Source organism: Pelmatolapia mariae, linkage group LG12, assembly GCF_036321145.2.
Source record: "Pelmatolapia mariae isolate MD_Pm_ZW linkage group LG12, Pm_UMD_F_2, whole genome shotgun sequence".
Lineage (NCBI taxonomy): Eukaryota > Metazoa > Chordata > Actinopteri > Cichliformes > Cichlidae > Pelmatolapia > Pelmatolapia mariae.
In genome coordinates, this window is record NC_086237.1 from 20,212,377 (window position 1) to 20,229,842 (window position 17,466).

The 17,466-nt window shown below is 38.9% G+C and overlaps 1 protein-coding gene across 1 annotated transcript in view; it reads left to right on the forward strand.

Annotated features, from left to right (window-relative positions):
• Positions 1–16,552, forward strand: part of si:dkey-40c11.2 (drebrin-like protein A) — a 34,736-nt gene extending 18,184 nt beyond the window's left edge. The window contains exons 4-16 of the mRNA XM_063489839.1: positions 655–729; positions 6,457–6,600; positions 6,922–6,999; positions 7,139–7,290; positions 7,473–7,527; positions 8,932–9,006; positions 9,189–9,297; positions 9,478–9,981; positions 10,361–10,804; positions 10,928–11,026; positions 11,128–11,261; positions 11,868–11,919; positions 12,035–16,552. Of these exons, the coding sequence (XP_063345909.1) occupies positions 655–729; positions 6,457–6,600; positions 6,922–6,999; positions 7,139–7,290; positions 7,473–7,527; positions 8,932–9,006; positions 9,189–9,297; positions 9,478–9,981; positions 10,361–10,804; positions 10,928–11,026; positions 11,128–11,261; positions 11,868–11,919; positions 12,035–12,171 (2,058 nt within the window). The 3' untranslated portion in view covers positions 12,172–16,552. The remainder of the gene's footprint in view (positions 1–654; positions 730–6,456; positions 6,601–6,921; positions 7,000–7,138; positions 7,291–7,472; positions 7,528–8,931; positions 9,007–9,188; positions 9,298–9,477; positions 9,982–10,360; positions 10,805–10,927; positions 11,027–11,127; positions 11,262–11,867; positions 11,920–12,034) is intronic.
• The last annotated feature ends 914 nt before the right edge of the window (positions 16,553–17,466 follow it).

A 17,466-nucleotide genomic window follows, 5' to 3' on the forward strand; every position in this document is an offset into this window, starting at 1 on the left:
CCACCGTTGTATCTGGTGCTTGAAGTGGTATGGTGGTATATAGCTCTTCCCTAAAGAAACGCTGCCTTTGTTCTGCTCCAAACATGTCCACTGTTACTGTCTTTGATTTGTCTTTCCAGCTGTCAGGAGCACTTCATTCCAAAAGGCCTGCTCTTTGATTGTATGTTCATCTGCAAACTTCCCATGCCGATCAAATTTGTGCAATTTCTTTCTGACTGTAAACACATGCAGCTCAGGCTACCTGGAGTTCCTGGGTTCAAATTTGTTTGTTTTTTTAGAGACCGTTGTTTTAAATTTAGACTGACTTTGCTTAGATTTCTAGTTCTACACAAATAGTCACTAAATACACAAATATACACAATTTTTGATAGTTTTCCTCACAATGGAATAATTCAATTCAAATAATTTGGAGAAATCCTGTTCTTTCAGACACACACTTATTGACAAGTTGTTTTTTTAAATCCCTTTGAGAACTTATTAGATATTGGCATGACGACACTAAACACTTCCCAAGATGATCAGTCTTCAGATGCTAGATTCATGACATCGTTTGAATCCTGTTGTTTCCCAGCCTGTTTCCCTCATGTCTTTTTTTAGTCTTCTAAGAGAGATCTGTGATATCAGTCTAAGTGTCTACATCCTGTTTGTATGCAGGTTGGCCAGAATGTCGATGACTACAGGAGAACAGAATGTGCCACCCACATTCCAGCCCTCAAGAACTTCTTTAAGGTGCAGTACATAAGAATGTGAACTTGACAATGGCCTTCGGGTTTACTAAAGTAAATCCAGTCATTTGTATTTTTGTTTGGCTTCATTTAAGAGGAAATAATTCCATCTGTGCAAGGACCGTTTAGACCCGGAGGTAGTGCCGTGCAAAAAACATTTGCAGTTTCTGTTACTCTTTCTGTTCATTTAGATTCTGTTTAATTTCCTGTGAAATTCCAAAATGATAGTGAAAAATGTGTTTTATACTTTCCTATAATCTTTGTCCCTGAATTCTAGACTGTGTACCCTCAAACTCTATATTTACACTTTGTAGTTTGCTTAGTATTGTTTTGAGAGTTTCCTGTCCTCAGACCCCTTCCTGCCCTACTGGTTTGTTGGTTCAGGGTGAGATTGCTAAGTTTTGTTTAAAATTCTGTTGTTGGTGGTACAACCCACAAGTTCCATGCCAAAGTCAAGTAGTGGTAAGATAGACAGGAAGCAGATGGACCAGAGAAAAGAGAACTGTATATTTCTATGATTCAGCTGCATGTGCATATTTTTAGGATTCAGGTGTGTTTACAGCATATGACAAAAACTGTCCATCATTGCTGACGATTCCCCTGTCTGTGCCCCTCAAACAGTGTTTATTTTGTGTGTCAGTGAGTAGAAAGAATTGAACCGACCCCTAGGTTTACCACTTTCCATATAAAGGCATTACCCAGTCGACTGTAAGAGCATCTGTGGAATGTTTGTTGGGGGTTTTTTTTGTCTCTTTTTTTAAAACAATGAATGTGGGGTCTGGGATTTTATAAGAAACCAGTTGAAAACCCACTATCCCCTCTCTGAGTCTTGTGTGAGGCTTCTTTGATCAGAATTTCTTGTGGGATTTCATAATCATAGAAAAATGATTTCATGGTGGAAGTTAAGGGGAATGAAGAAAATCACTTCTCCTTATGTGAGCTGTGGGACAAATGAGGCTTCTAAACTTAGCCAACACACACAAACACGCTCATTAATAAGCAGGACTGTGTAAGTACCCTGTGGTCACTACTGCTAATGTAAAATGCAAAAAGGAAGAGAAACAATTTATTCTAATTTGACCTCATACAATAGACGTATGGATGTCATTTGCAGAAGTACGCGTTGATCATACATGACTATGCAAAACTGTCTTTTGTTCATGCAAACATCTTTAATCAGTTTTTCCACAAATACTAAAATGCTCACTTATGGCATAATTTACAGTACAGGTGATGAATTGCCTACATTAAAAATACCTACTACAATCTCACTAGTATCAAGACAGCTTACGAAAAAACGTCACACACACTGGTGTGTTTCCGGCTTGTGTTGTATTGGAATTGGTGTGTAGTGAACCTTAAAAATTATTTGTCAAAGTATTTATATTCAGACTTAAGCTGTCTTTATTTGTAGAATTGTATAGCCAATGTACAGTACAGTCGATGATTTAATATTATTAACAGCTCATATGTTTGTGGAGACAAATCTTTTAAGGATCACAAATGACCCCAGTATCTATCACAGGCGCTGTTCTGTTCCATGTCCAATAAAACTGATTCGATGCGTAATTATGATTATGCAATATACTGGAGGCTCAAAGGATACCTGATATTGGTCTTTGAGAATTGTTTTATTTTAACACATCAGTAGCTGAAATATTGATACACAAAAAGTCACTCCCTCGCCTGCTAAATGCCTACATTAACCAGATGCTATAGTCTAAACAGCTCTCTTATTTCTGATCTGTACTTGACCTTGCAGTGACATGGAAAACAAAACCATGGAAATGATCTATAAATATATACAGATTGGATGGGTGATAATATCTGGGGATGCAATAGCTTGTTCTTTTTTAAAATCATGGCTGTTTTTGCCCTAAGTACGGTTGTAATTACCTTCGGCACTTTAGTTGTTGTCATCATTTTTTACTTATCTTTCTTTTTTTTCCTCTTTTCCCTCCACTTTGTTTCTGTTTTTTCTGGCTCGCTATGCTGCATGTCCCAGCTGGCAGTGAGGGGGTTTTGTCGAGGCGAGTCTGATTTGGGTGTGTTATAAACTGAAGTTAATGTGGCATTAAGTTATGAAAACTAAATTATGAATAGGGTGCAGGTGTTTCCATTGTTAATTTCTACCAAAAAACAAATAACTGAATTAAGTTTTGACAGAAGAGCATTGTGTTTGTGTGTGTGTGTGTGTGTGTGTGTGTGTGTGTGTGTGTGTGTGTGTGTGTGTGTGTGTGTGTGTGTGTGTGTGTGTGTGTGTGAGTCCATGTGCATAAGATTAGAAACAGTAGTGTCAAATTCTAAACAAAGAAGTTAGTTAGACTTAAGACATTTCAAATTAAGACACGAAATTGGAGCATTGTAGAGAGTAGAGAACCTGGATGCTCTGATGCATACTCAACTGAGTGGGGACATCTCACAAAGGCACATCTTTTCCAATCCTGATATTTATAAAATGTGCATTTGGTTCATCAAACATACAATAAGATCTGCTGGTTAAATGATAATGTATCAGTTCTGTTTCTGGGTCTCCTTTCTACTGTGGGTCTACTGTGACGCTGTCACCTTTTTAACACGTTGTAATGCTTTTGTTATATTTAATAGAAACAAGCCCCCCAAAAGTCATTAGGGATCATGGTCAGCCAGCCGGCTATACATATCTTTAAGTTTTTAAAAATTTGCGGTGTACACTACAGTCCATGGGCTCGAATATCAAATATTTGAATCTCTCTAGCTGAATAAGAGTTCAGTGTTGACATTTTAGGAATTAGTCAAAACCAGGCACCAATGTATTATGACTAACCTTGTGTTGTGAATGGGCCCATTTTTCCCTCTTTCTTTCGGTCCATTTTCAGGATCTTCTTCCTCCTGTATGCTAGCTACCAGGCAATTTATGATATGTCAGCTAGCCCAACTTCACTGACCCTCCAACCACCATTGCTATTTAGTCTTCTTTCAAAGGTACAGCAGAGCACTGTGTTTTAATTTTTTAGAAGTACTTCAGTCAGAACATGGTATCTGATCTTTAGGTGAAAACTGGATTGCTAACTTCCCGCCAACTTCTAACTCTGCTAAACTTTGTGAACCTCTTGATATCTGAATGTTAAACCTTATTGTAACAGCTGGGGAAGCTGAAAGAGTTTGTCCTGTTTTTCTTTCTCTCAGTGGTCCTGAGTTCGATTTTTAGACTTTGGATCTTGGGATGGCTAGTGATGTCATACTTAACAAGTAGATACATTTATTCGGTCACATTATGCCTTTGTTATTTAAGGCCAAATATTTTTTAAGGTGGAACAGGAGATTAGGTCTCAAAAAAACATTAGGCTTGTAAATAAGGAATAATTGGAGATGTTTGGGTCAAGGTATCTTGAAGCACTTCGAATCACACATGTTGTCTGTCATAATAACTGACAACCCAAATATTATAGCAATCTTGTCAATTCACAGTTTTATTGGTGTTATTCTTCGTGAACAACTTGCATTTTTTTAAGAAGAATAAATGTTTGCAAAACTAATAATTCAGCCAACAGCGCTGGCCAACACTAACTTCTATTATAAGTAACCCATCAGTCAAGTGGGACAAACTTTAACTGGGGAAACTTGAGTAGCCCCACATCCACCTACTGCCTATTACTCTGAGCAACTCCTTAGTTGGAAAGAGACTATGAAGCACTCTGGTTCCAGAGCAGAGAGACAGTTTGTGTGGAGTTTGAGCCCAATTACAGCTAAAAAGTCTCTCAACCTGTCACATCACCTTGGGCTACTTTCCCTCCCTGGCAGGTTATATCATTATACCTATAGTAAGTTTTCAATGCCAAGGTCATCAGTGTCACAAGTCCCCAAAAAGACTGTTTCAACATCCCACTTTATGAAATTTTCCCATGGAAATAACTAGGCCAAGACACGTTATTCTGAATAGAGAGGTTGACTATTAAGGCAGTACTATGAGCTCATATAGAACGTTTTGGAGTTTTAGAAGCTTTGCATTTATATTGTTTTGCTAGAGTATGTTATTATCTGAATCTGGGTACAAATTTAAAGCTTGTGGCCATGTGGTTGAAACACTGTGGGATGGATGTTAGATTGGAACATAACACATTATGGGTTTCAAGAGCTTACAGTTACAAAGATTAAAAAGGAAGGTTTTGTCCTAACATATGACCATTATAAAATTCGAATGATGTAAAATGACATGAACATGCTCACATATGAGTTATAGAAATGGTCTGAAAAGAATTAGAGGTGATTTCTATACATTTTAATAAGATACAGATAGTTTTATTTTTCCTAAAACTGTTCTGATATTTCAGTTTAATTGAATTCAATCTTATTTAAATAGCACCAGATGTCACCTCAAGATCCTGCAATAATAGAGAGACAACCAAAACAATCACAGGGCATCCTATTAGCAAGCACTTGGCGACACTGGGAAGGAAAAACCCACTTTTAACACTTAAAATTCCAAGCTTGGTAATACATATCCTGCTTTATATTATTCAGTACTACAAGGGCATTTGATTCGAGTGTGAGTTGTTTTGATGAACACTTTCGTCCTGTACTTGATTAAATGCAGACTTATGTCTGTAATGTTTTGCACTTACACATTCATAAGAGAATACTGGGCTGTGCTACTGAGAAGCGTTCCCGTAGACCTTGACTTGTTTCCATGATTTTCCCAGTGCGGCTGGCAGCACTGTGGACTACTTCTCTGGTCTCTGTGCCAACTCTGTGTGTAGTTGGCAGTGACAGCCAGAGTGATATGGATTATGGACTGTACTGACATGTATTACAGGGCGCACTGAATTCTCTGCTCAGTGTCAGTGTCAGTGTTGTCACTTGGATAAATCTGTGGTTTCCTGTTGGAGGCTGACAGACCCAGCCCTCCATCAACAAGCCTAGATTTACTCTCCATGGAAATTATACCGAGGTCCTGGCCACATACAAATGCTTGTATGCACACACAGACATGAGTTAAGTCCATGTTTAACAAAGTAAAATATAGACTTAAGTTTTTTTTTTTTTTTTTTTTTTTTTTTTTTGGCCATTCTCCAATAAACTCTTGAAACTAAAGGCTTTAATTCATTTTGCTGTTTTGAACTTACTGTAAAGACAATGCACAACACAGAGTGATACAGTGGATGTCTTGTAAGTTTTGCTGTCAATATACAACTGTTGCAAAATCACGAACTAGTGTTACTTTGGAAATTAATATCTCAAAAGATTTACAACAGCTGAATCTTACCAAAGAAAATTTAGACTGATTCATTCAGGATATACTCTCAGTGAGTGTTAGTTGAGGGTCCTGCTTTTTTTCTGCCTTTTTGTAACACATGCAGTCACACACTTTGATCACCTTAGCTATACTCCCTACTTCCCATTTCTCCTGTCCTCCCATAACCCTCCCATGTAAATTTGTTTTCCTCACAGTGAAGTCTTTGCTGTTTTTGTTCCCTCTCAATCCTTACAACAGAAGCAATTTCACAACTGTTTGGCTCCAAGTTTGCATAATTCCAAGTGAGACCAAGAGAAACCACCAGAGGAATTGTATGCACTTGTGTATGGATTTCTTTCTCCCTCTCTCTCTTTCTGTGTGTGTGTGTGAGAGAGAGAGAGAGGGAGAGTAAGAGAGGCTAAAGGACAGCATGCCGAGGAGTGGATTAAACTCTCATCTATCTTACTCGATACCATCTCACCATGCCTTTTTCATTCCCTGTCCTCCATGTTTCAGGAAGCGCATGCTTTCATTAGTGCAGAGAAAGTGGAGGATGTGACAGAAGAAAAGATAAGAGCTGAGCTCAGCAAGGCCCCAGCTCATACTCCCACACATTTTGTGCGAAGGAGCTCTAAGTCTGCAGAAAAGGAGGAATTAGTGGTAAGTCTCCTGTAATGCTTCTGCTATCCATCAGAGGGAGACAAAGTCTATAATATATATATATAATGACCCTCGAATACAAAACCCCAATGACTTCTGTGTTTTAGGAGTTATTTTAGCCTTCTTTATGTTTTGTAATCAATAATATGAAAAGATTAAAACATACAGTGTTTTTTAATATAACAATTGAGTAGGACTTAACCATGGAAAAAAATAAAAATAAATAAATTAAAAAAAAATATATATATATATATACATATAGTGGAAAATTCATTGAATTGCATTTACTCAAATCCTTTTATTTTTTATTTTTTTTATTAGGGTACCAACTACAGAAAAACTAATGCTGCAATGGAGATGAGACTGATAAATAGAGACTCCTTCTGGGCACGAGCAGAGGTACCCTTTATACTTTTTTGTGTGGCTAAATGTATTTCAGGGGATCTTTTAAAGGGAATTACATCTTGAGTTAAAACTGAAGTTAAAATACAGAATAGTTTTTGTACTGTGACCTTTACTTTTTTGGTGTGTATATCAGCGTGAAGAAGAACAAAGGAAAGAAGAGGAGAGGAGAAGAGGAGCTGAGGAGAGACGGCGCCTCGAAAGGGAAAGGATTCTGAAAGAACGAAGGGATGAAGAGGAGAGAGACAGAAAAATGAACGAGAAACTACAAATGATTGAGGAGCAGAGGTTGAAATAATGTAGTTTTCCTGTCAGTAGTGCCTTTTAGTCCATGTTTTGCACAGATTTAAAAAAAACAACAAAACAATGTGGTAAAGTAGATTAGATGATAATTGTATTGTATTTGACGATCTTTACTTGATGACATTAATATGGTGCTGATTTCCTTTTGTTTTTTTAATGTCTTGCAGAAGGAAACAGGCAGAGCAAGAAGAAGAGCTGCGCAGACAGGAGAAATTAAAATGGGTGCGTGAAAAAGTCTTGCTAGAAATTGCTTGGAACAGCAAGACAAGCTCCTCTGAATGTGAAGTTTTCAAATTGCATCTTAACAATGCTACTGTAACTGAAAATGGCCCTGTCTAATACTGAGAGAGAGTACAGAGTCTCCCTTTGGTCTTTACTTGAGGATGTGCGAGTGTAGGCTGCTTACAAAATTTTTAAGATTAGGCTTAAAAGTTTCCCTTTTGACAAAGCACATAATTAGGGCTGGATTAGGAACTGGACCCTGAACCCTCCCTTAGTTGCACTGCAATAGGCCTCGGCTGCTGGGGGCTTCCCATGACGGGCTATTTGTTTCTTCTTCACTCACTCTGTTTATACACTTCTCTGCATTTAATCATGAGTTATTAATCATCTCTGGCTCTCTTCCACAGTGTTTATTTTAAACTATCTAGCTCCCCTCATGCCCAGCTATTCGGAGAAGATGGCTGCTCCACTTTGAGGCTGGTTCTGCAGGTTTCTTCCTGTTAAAAGGGAGTTTTTCCTTTCCACTGTCACTCATAGGGGGTCATCTGATTTTTGGGGCTGTCTCAGAGTCTCTTAGTTGTTCCCCGTACACGACTGAAGACAAAAGGGGACAGAGCCTTTCAGTCTGTTGCACCAAGGCTGTGGAACAGTTTACCACTACAACTACGTTTGCTTGACTCTGTGGATTCTTTTAAAAAACAGTTAAAAACTTTTCTGTTTAAACAAGCCTTTTGTTGATCTACATATTTTATATTGTTTACATTATTTACATTTGATCTTTTACATTGTGTATAATGTCTATTGATTTTATTGTTTATTTTAATATTTGTGTACAGCGCTTTGTGACTGTCTGTCTGTGAAAAGCGCTTAATAAATAAAGTTTACTTACTACTTACTTACTCTCTATTATTGTATGGTCATTATCTCACAATATAAAGCACAATACAAAGTAAGAGGAGAGAGTAGTGATGATTTCTGGCTGGGCATTAATGATAGCTCACAATCTAAGTTTCACATTGTCTGACACAACAGCAGTGTTCCGCCTTCCTGTTATTGATATTTTTTTTATTAGTCGTACCTTCATAAAGAGATAAAAGCTTTGAAATGCTTATTTGATGTTTTGCCTCTCTGCAACCCCTACTGGCCTTGAAGTCGAAGTGCTTGATTGTCTTTCAGTTGTATGCAACTGAGAAGGTGTGGATAAAAAGGCATGCCTGCAGAGGCTTGCACACCTTCCACTCTTTTGCTGCTGGAGCTCATACTCACTGTCACTTAGTTATTTACATGAAATTCTCACTTTTGCAAACTCAAGCGCCTCCAGCCTCTATTTTATGCTGCAGCCCATAAGCTGGCCCTTACAGCGAGGATGTAAACATGATTGCATATGTGTTTTTGCACTGACAGGAGCAGCAGCAGAGGGAGCACGAGGAAGACATGAGGGCTCGTCTCAGACGGAGTGAATCTATAGAGAAAGCAGCAGTAAGTGATTCTTGTACTAATATAAAGATGCACGTAGCTCTACTAAATGTTGCGCTGAAGTAGCACTAACCCAACTAAGTGCACACATGTGTACATGTGGGCACTACACCACTGGATTGGAAAAAGTCAAAGGAAATGGTTAAGATATTGAAAATGCTTACTGTATTTTACTTGAATGGCAGGAGGCAGCAGTGCTAGTATCCCAACGCTCCATGAACCCCAGGGAGTTCTTTCGGCAGCTGTCATCATCATCGTCACAAAGTCCCACCAGCCCTGGATCCTCCCGCGCTGGTAAGAGCTTCAAAAGAAAGCGATTCTATCACGTATTCGCCCGAAGTAGCAGACATGGTTATACAAACACAAGAATAAGCCCTAGATTTCAGTGCATCCACTTTCAAGTTCTGTTTGTTATAAAACGTGTTTTTCATATTTTACCTTCTAACACCAGTTTTTTTTTTTCTTTCTACCCAGGCAGACCGTTCAGACGATACCAGCGGAGCCTGACAGACACAGCCTTCATCTTCTCTAAAGCAGAAGAGAGTGCCGCATCCTCCCCTCGCAGTTCTCCCCTGGTCTCCCCCTTTTACCGGGCTCCTCCTTCCCCCATTTACCGTGCCGTCTCCCCCCCCATAAGCCCTAATTTCTGCCTCGCTGCAGCTCCGCAGAAGCCCAGAGCGCCCACGTCACCCCCCTTGTCTCCTCTTCGTCCTGTCCCTCCAGTTTCACCTCTTCCTAGCATTCCACAAACTAATAACCAGGCTGCAGATGAACCCAAAACTACATCTCCAACAGAACCTTCTGCACCTCCAGCATCACCTAGTCTCTTGACTTATTTGTCCCCCACTTTAGCAAATGTTAACCCCTGTGAGGCACAGCCAGACACCCAGCCTGACGAATCAGCTTTGCACTCCAAGCCTCTTCTGCCTTCAGAGGCTCCAAGAGCTCCTCTTGCTGAGACTCCACAGCCAAACAGTGGTAGGTTGAAACATAATGCAGTCAGATATATTTCACTTTATTTGTACCATACCTTTTCTGGAGGAAAATACTGACAAGCAAGAAGAATATTTAGGAAGATGCAAAATTAAGAAGAAACATATTTATCTGTTTAAAACGTATCCTTCAAAGTCATTAATCGTTTGGCGTACAGGAAACTTTCATTGGTACTTATTGCAAAAGCTACTCCACATACTGCTGTAAATCAGCCCAGGGACTGTTAACCGATGGCTTGCGAAACAGAAATGATGATTACACATACCCTCAATGTGCACTTTAAAAACATGCATGCTTATTAATACACTGATGTTGTTTTGTTTTTTTGTGTGCATTTATAGCTTTATAATTTTCTAATCCACAGACCTCAACACAGCCAGTCATGTGCACACTGAGCTGGTCTCAGACACTGGCTACAAAGTACAGGCTGTGCTGGTGGAGGAGGATGAGGAAGAGGATATGGAGGAGCAGGAGGAAGATAATCCTGAAACAAAACCAGAGCCTTTTGCTGTCACCACAGAACCGGCCCTGATAGAAATAGAGGAGGAAGAAGAAGAAGAAGAAGGAGAAGAAAAAGAAAAAGAGGAGGAAGAACAGGAAGAACAGGAGGACCATGAGAAGGAGGACAAGGAGGAGGAGGTGATGGAAGAATTAAAAGAGGAAACTGAGCCAGCATCAATCGAGGAACCAGCTGAGATAGAAACGGATGAAGAGGAGACAAAGGAAAATGGAGAGAAGAATAATCAGTCAGAAGACAGTCAGCCCACTGCTGAGCTTTCAGAGAAACAGGAAGACTCAGCAGTTGCAGGTAGCCCTCAGCTTCTTACAGAAACCTTTTTTTAAAGTGGATTGTTACAGTGTCATTATTTCTAAATGCAATGCTGCAGTTTTCTGAAAATGGTACTTTAACATTAACAAACCAATCTTTTAGATGCCGAACCAGTTTGTCAAGAAATCGAACATGAGACCGTAACACTGTCGAGCAACGGGATCGGACTGGGAGATGACACAGTGGAGCATAATGGCATAGGTCGGGCAACCAGTGACGGTTCAAACAATGCTTTTGTTTTTTGATATCACATGAGCGCACCAGTTGAAATAACGAGTGATTTTCACACTGGTCTTCCTCAGTGCAATGTGTGAATCCATCTGAAACTGAATTCAGCACTTCAGAGGTGACTACGTGCTACAGTCTCCACGGCACTGCAGAGGAGGACGACATCAATGAAGATGAGAAGCAAGAGATCTCAGAAAATGGAAAAGAGGTGTTTTGTCCACAGACACGCAGACAATAATATTGCTAATGCAAAGCCCACAAAACCTGTTTAATTAAATTTTTTTTAAAAATTCAAACTATATTGTATGATAAGTGATAAGGACTGTTTTAATTGTGTCACTGAATGCCACAAAAGAACAAGTCTGTTGTGTAAACTGTATGGAACGTCATATGGGTGGCACAGTTTAGAACAGGCATTACTTCAACAGGAGTACGTTTGTGCATTTTTTGGGAAATAATAATAATAACGATAATAAAAATAAGAAAGGGAAAATCATAGTAAAAGAACATGGAAGCTGTTCAGTGATGTGTTTTTTTTTTTAGAGTTTTTGAAGTTGAGGTATGCTATTTATCATCCAATACTTGCTAGTAGCGCAGACCCACAGATGATTTTGACCTTTTCATTTGAATTGTTAAAAACAAGTAAAAAAGAAAAAAAAAACATATAAAATGAAAGTTCATATGAGAAAGTTTTCATGAAAGTTCATGATTTTCTTTTTTTTTTTGCTTTATTCAATCTTCTGAATTGTAGTTAAACATGAAATATATTTTCTGATTATAGTCTTTCTCTGCTCCGTTTTCCTTTCCACTTCAGGTTTTAGCCGAGCAACAGATATGCGTCCGAGCTCTTTACGACTACCAGGCAGGTAAGCTGCCTTTCAGAGGATAATCGGCATGCATGGGAACATAAAGTGCCTCCATTCACAATAATTACACTGTGATTATCGGATCTTCACCATGTTATTTTGTTGTTCTTCACAGAGGACGAATCTGAGATCTCCTTTGAACCAGGTGACATCATCACGGACGTGGAGACGGTGGACAAAGCCTGGTGGAGGGGATGGAGCAAAGACGGACGTCAGGGCTTATTTCCTGCCAATTATGTGGAGACCATATAGTCAGGCAGACACACGCTAGGACAAAGATACAGACACATAGATACACACTCAGGGACGCCATCTTCCCTCACGTTAATGCGTGTTTTTTTAACTTAATCCTCCCACTGAAACTTTGTACTCTCTATTTTGTTGGAAGAATAAAGAAACACGAGGATCCCTGTTTTGTAGGGAGCAAAAAAGAAAAGTGTAACTCACGATTTTGATGTTTTTGAGGAAAACAAAAATTCTCACAAGTGTGCAGAAATTACCCAGCCTCATTTTCTCGGATAAAATAGAGAAGACCTTCTCTTACACCAAAATAACTTATTTCCTTTTGAGATGCAGTAGAAATGTTGGTGGGAGAGATCAGATCACAATGACAAATGATCACAAACTTTTTTTTTGTCAAAGAAACACAAACAGATTTTTATAGTGTATAGTCTCCTTTTTGATCCACGCATATAACAAGCATTTCACTCTGCTCGCCATTTGTATACATGTATCAGACATCGTCTTATAATCATCCTCCTGTATTCCCTGAGTTATTTTGTAGCACGGCGTTTGTTTCTGAAAGTCTCAGCGCACAGTTAAATTACCCAAACCAGAACTGAGGTATAGCAAACGATAAAAAAATAATAACTATATTTTAAATTGGGCTATATTTTGTTCATATGGTGATCTCCTCCCATGCTTTTTGTGATTATAGCTTATCTTTTATTTGCCTAGATATTAACAAATTATTGCGTTATACCAACACAAAGATGATCTGAAACATCTTCCAGGTTTAATCCTCTTTAATGTCATTATACTCTACACTGTATATAATAATGTAAAAAAAAAAGTCAAAGTCCTTTTTCTATCCTTGTTTATATGTTTGTTGTTGTATGCTTGTTTAATGCTCTTTTATTTTGTATTTACTCCAAACTTACATAGCATCTACAAACAAAACTATCTTTAAAAGTTTGTCTCCTGCTTATTTCTTCACTTTTACTGTTTCAAACAATCAAAATACAGTGGTTACTCTCTTTATTGTTAACTGTCTCTTTCTTTAAATAATATTAATGCAGCATTGATAATATTTTACAGTTAAAGCCTTTGCCATGTGCTTTTTTAAGTATCGGGAAAATGTAGTTATTCTTTTTCAGAATTCAAGGACTTTTCTTAAAAAAGGATTTTTAAAAAATGACTCGACATTGTATAAACACAACAATAACACACAGTTTACTGGCCATCATACGGTATACTTGCAGCCAAAACAACTTGACAGGAACATTAGTCTTGCAAAAATCACATTCGTTCTCATGTAAGAACACATTAATATCTAAATAGCAAATTGTAACAGCAGAACTTCATGAAAATTGCATTTTTTTTTAAGTTTTTATTTCTTTAAGCATTTAGTGTTGGGGATATTTTAATATGCAAGTATTTCTATCACACATACTGTGCCCTGATTATTAAAGAACAACAACAAAAAAATGGTTGTAGCAGTGCTATATTTGCACCTATAGGTGGAGACATTGCCTTTTCCAATTTGTCAGTGACAGCATTTTTGAAAGAGAGCTCAGTGAAATGAACAGATTCCTCAGGACAAAAGGCAAAATATTTTGACAGGCAGAGAGGGGGCTCATTGTTACACACAGTTTAGAAGTGGGATATCCTGATGTTTCCAAAGCTAAAAATTGCTAATGCTTCTACACCTTAAACAGGATTTTCCCCTAGGGTAATAATGATTGATTGAATTTGACATTAATATTTTTTAACCATACACCTTTAATATTTATGGGGGGCTAGGTTACGGTCTTGTAGTGCCAGTTCAATAACAGCGTTTGGCAGATGTGCCTCTGTTCTGAAATAGAGAGGTAATGTTTGACATGGGTCTCATCCTGCTTGAACTGATGCCTGTTGACAGACTGACTAAATCTATCCAGGAGACTATTCTGCTGAAGTTATCCCAGAAGGCTAATCATCAGTGATATGTGTGAAAGGGTGATGAGCCTCTTATGAAATACTAATTGGTTTACAAGGACAAAACCATGAAAACCTGAAATGAGCAAAACCGTGAGACAGAAAAAAAAGTAAAAGTTTTAAAGCCGCAGTAAAATGAGTAAAAATGGATACATAGTGTAATGCCAATGTATATAATTTTACAGTCATATGCATGAGAGAGATAAACAGGCACAGAGTGAGAGATAAACTCAGAGCGAGAGGGCATCTGTGCGCAGAGAATGTAAGAGCAAATCAATTGAGACAGTTGCGCCCCCAATTCTCTCGTGTTGCCAGATCCCTGTTCTCATGGTCATCCCCACAACTCAAGATATCCCTTGTCTCTTAAGATTAAGGAGATTGATAGGGAGACACCGGCTAATGTGCCAGTCAAACTTTCCCTTCCCCTTTGTCTTTAGGCTGTTCCTTCCTTCTGTGACCCTCATCACTAACAAAACCCCTTTGAGTAAGGTGCTAAAGCACCCCCCCTCCAATCCCCACCACCCCTACATTCCCTTTTCCTTTATCTGTTATTTAACTGACAGACCCTATCTGACCGGTCGAGGACTGACGAGTGTGGGACGGCTGAGGTGAAATGGCGGTAGGGAAGTGCCACTCACTGTAGCGTTATCAGCACATTGCCAACGACAGAAACCTAATCTGACCTGGCTGCTGATGGCTCGTGGCCTGTTGGTTGTGTTTCTGTTCCGAAGCTGATTCTAGCGACCCCTGAGATACTTGTAAGGGGAGGATAGCGAGCACACATGCACACCGATGGATCCACATAAGCGTGGGTACGCACGCTTAACACGCATATGTTTACAAAAAAATGTGCGCGTTCACTGCTCTTAGTCCAGATTTCGGAGGCGAGCCCGTAGCCCTCACCACTGTTATCTTCAACTTTTTGTAATTAATTATGTTTGAAAGTGGTGTCAGCTAACATGAGACAAAAAAAACCCCTCCGTCCTTCCTTCTTCATCCTAACTGTAAACACCTGGGTGACTTTCTTTTTCTTTTTGGCTGAGTTTTCTGCAGTAGGAAGCGTAAAGGATGGGGTCACCCCCTCTCTCCTCGAGGCTTCAAGTTACCTTAACAGTCTTTGGGTAAGAAAACTGCATGTTCAGATCTTCCCTTCTCCAAAGTGCTGTAAAGCAAACAGTCCCTATTGTCCTCTGCTTTGGTAAAGGTTTTAGTGGAGCTCAGGCATGCAGTTTTATTCTTAAAATACTTAAGAAGCTCCTGGTTTTCCTCGTCCCTTGCTGAAATAAAGATCAGTATTTGTAGGTGCAAGCATGCATGAGCCCTCACTGAGAAAATGGGTTTCACTTTCTTTGTGTTTCCTTGTTCTTTAGGGCAAACAGTCAGTGTAAGCAACATTTTATACGAGTGGATCAAACATTACACACTGGCAATAGATAGCTAGCATGGTGGTGTATCAAAAAAAAGAAGAAGACGTGAATCCAACTGATGCAGTTTGCTTTTGAGACAATTTCAAGGCTACAGCAGTTATCTAGGAAGAATTTCTCTAAACTGTTATCCAACATAAATCAGCTTTAGCTTGGTGATAATTCCATCTGGCTTAAGTCTTGATTAAACCTTTGCTTTTAAACTCGTCTCTTGTTCTTGACATTGTCATTTTCTGTTTTCCCTTTAAAGATAATCTTCAAAACCGCTGAAGTAGATAACGCCTCGGAAGCTAATGATGGCTCCAGCCAAGATTTTACTGTCAGCATAGAAACCGGCCCATTAACTTCTGAAGCCCTCTTTGGCAAAGCTCCGTATCCCTTCCATTGCCATCAAAAAGCTATTTTCCTCGGCCAGTCCCACACAACCCTAACAATGAACAGAGGATTAGAACATCTCTCAGTCTTGAAGCAAAAAAAATGCAGAAATGGATTTAAAGAAAAAAAAATCTCTTTTTAACAATCATTGGTGAAAACTAGTTGGCAGCATTTCCACATCAGGATTTTTCCTGACGTGATTCCCGAGAGGCGGTTTTTGCTTTTACGATACAATTCCTGCGCTTGCAATCAGCCAACATGTGGCATTGTGATCCAATCACAGAGATTTTTTCCCCCTCTTCAGTTTATAAATGGTTAAATCTCTCAGTCTATTGTGAAGGAATCTTCAAAGTGGATGGAAACCACAGGGGAACATTGGTAGTTGTTAATTAATGCAACAGAATCTACAAATGCTTTATTTTACTGATTCAAAAGAGGAAAAACATGCTTTGAATCTAGCAACAGGCACGTCTAAATCTCTTACCTCATCTTCAAGCTGTTACCCTGGACAATGAGAAGCTGTTGTTTCTCTGAAAACCATAAGTATTTTTTTAATAACTGTGCTTTGGTTCCAGAAGAAATCTTTCTTTCTCTGGTCTAGATTTATTGGGTTTTTATTCTTCCTGATCACTTGTGTTTCCATTCAATAAACTGACATAAAATGTGTTTTGCTAAAATGATCTTTTGTGGTTTTTATGGCTATCACTGTTTTTAAAGGGAAAGGGGAAACATTACACATGAAAGGCAACCAAAGTGAAACTGGCAAAGATAAGTGATAACTTCAGATTTTCTAAATCGCTTTAAATCCATGGAATGAGTGGTTAAAGGATAATTTGTGATTGTGCACACAGTCATATCCAGAGTAGTATGGGCAATTTGTTGAAGAATAAAGAATTGTTATCAATAAGAATTATGACCTTAAACTTGGGACTAAATTGTAATCGGTAGACATAAAAGTGCGGGCAAGATCCTGGAGGTCAATTACGGGGTGAGCTGTCTCTTACCCTAAAGACTAACAGGGGTGAAAATCCCTGTCCCTTTGGTGGCTGACACGCGCACACACATATCCACTCTGGGTTTCAGACACATTGCCTTTGGCACCACAATCGCTGCCAGATGCTGTGACTTTCTTTCAGACAATTCATTTCACAAGTATCTCTGAAAGAGCAATGCCGATGGTAGGTTTTGAAAGAGACAAATGTACATACGCGCGTGTGTGTGTGTGTGTTTTAACAAGTGATGGAGTTATGCCGGTGGCAGTGAGAGAAAAGGACACATATGAGATCAGATAGAGACTAATTCACAACCTGGCCTAAGGACACCAGGCAGGATAATGTGAGACATCTTTTCTCACACCATTTAGGCTAGTCCCAAAGGGACGCAGTGTTTATTTCTTGGCTGAACTGCATGATTCAACCAAGAAAAGCAACAGTAACAAAGGACTACAAAAACATAATGTTTGATTAACTTTTAAGCAATATTAATCCATCCAGTTCCAATTATTTCACTCCGCATAATGTCTATACAACGTATATAACACTTTGCTGTTCCA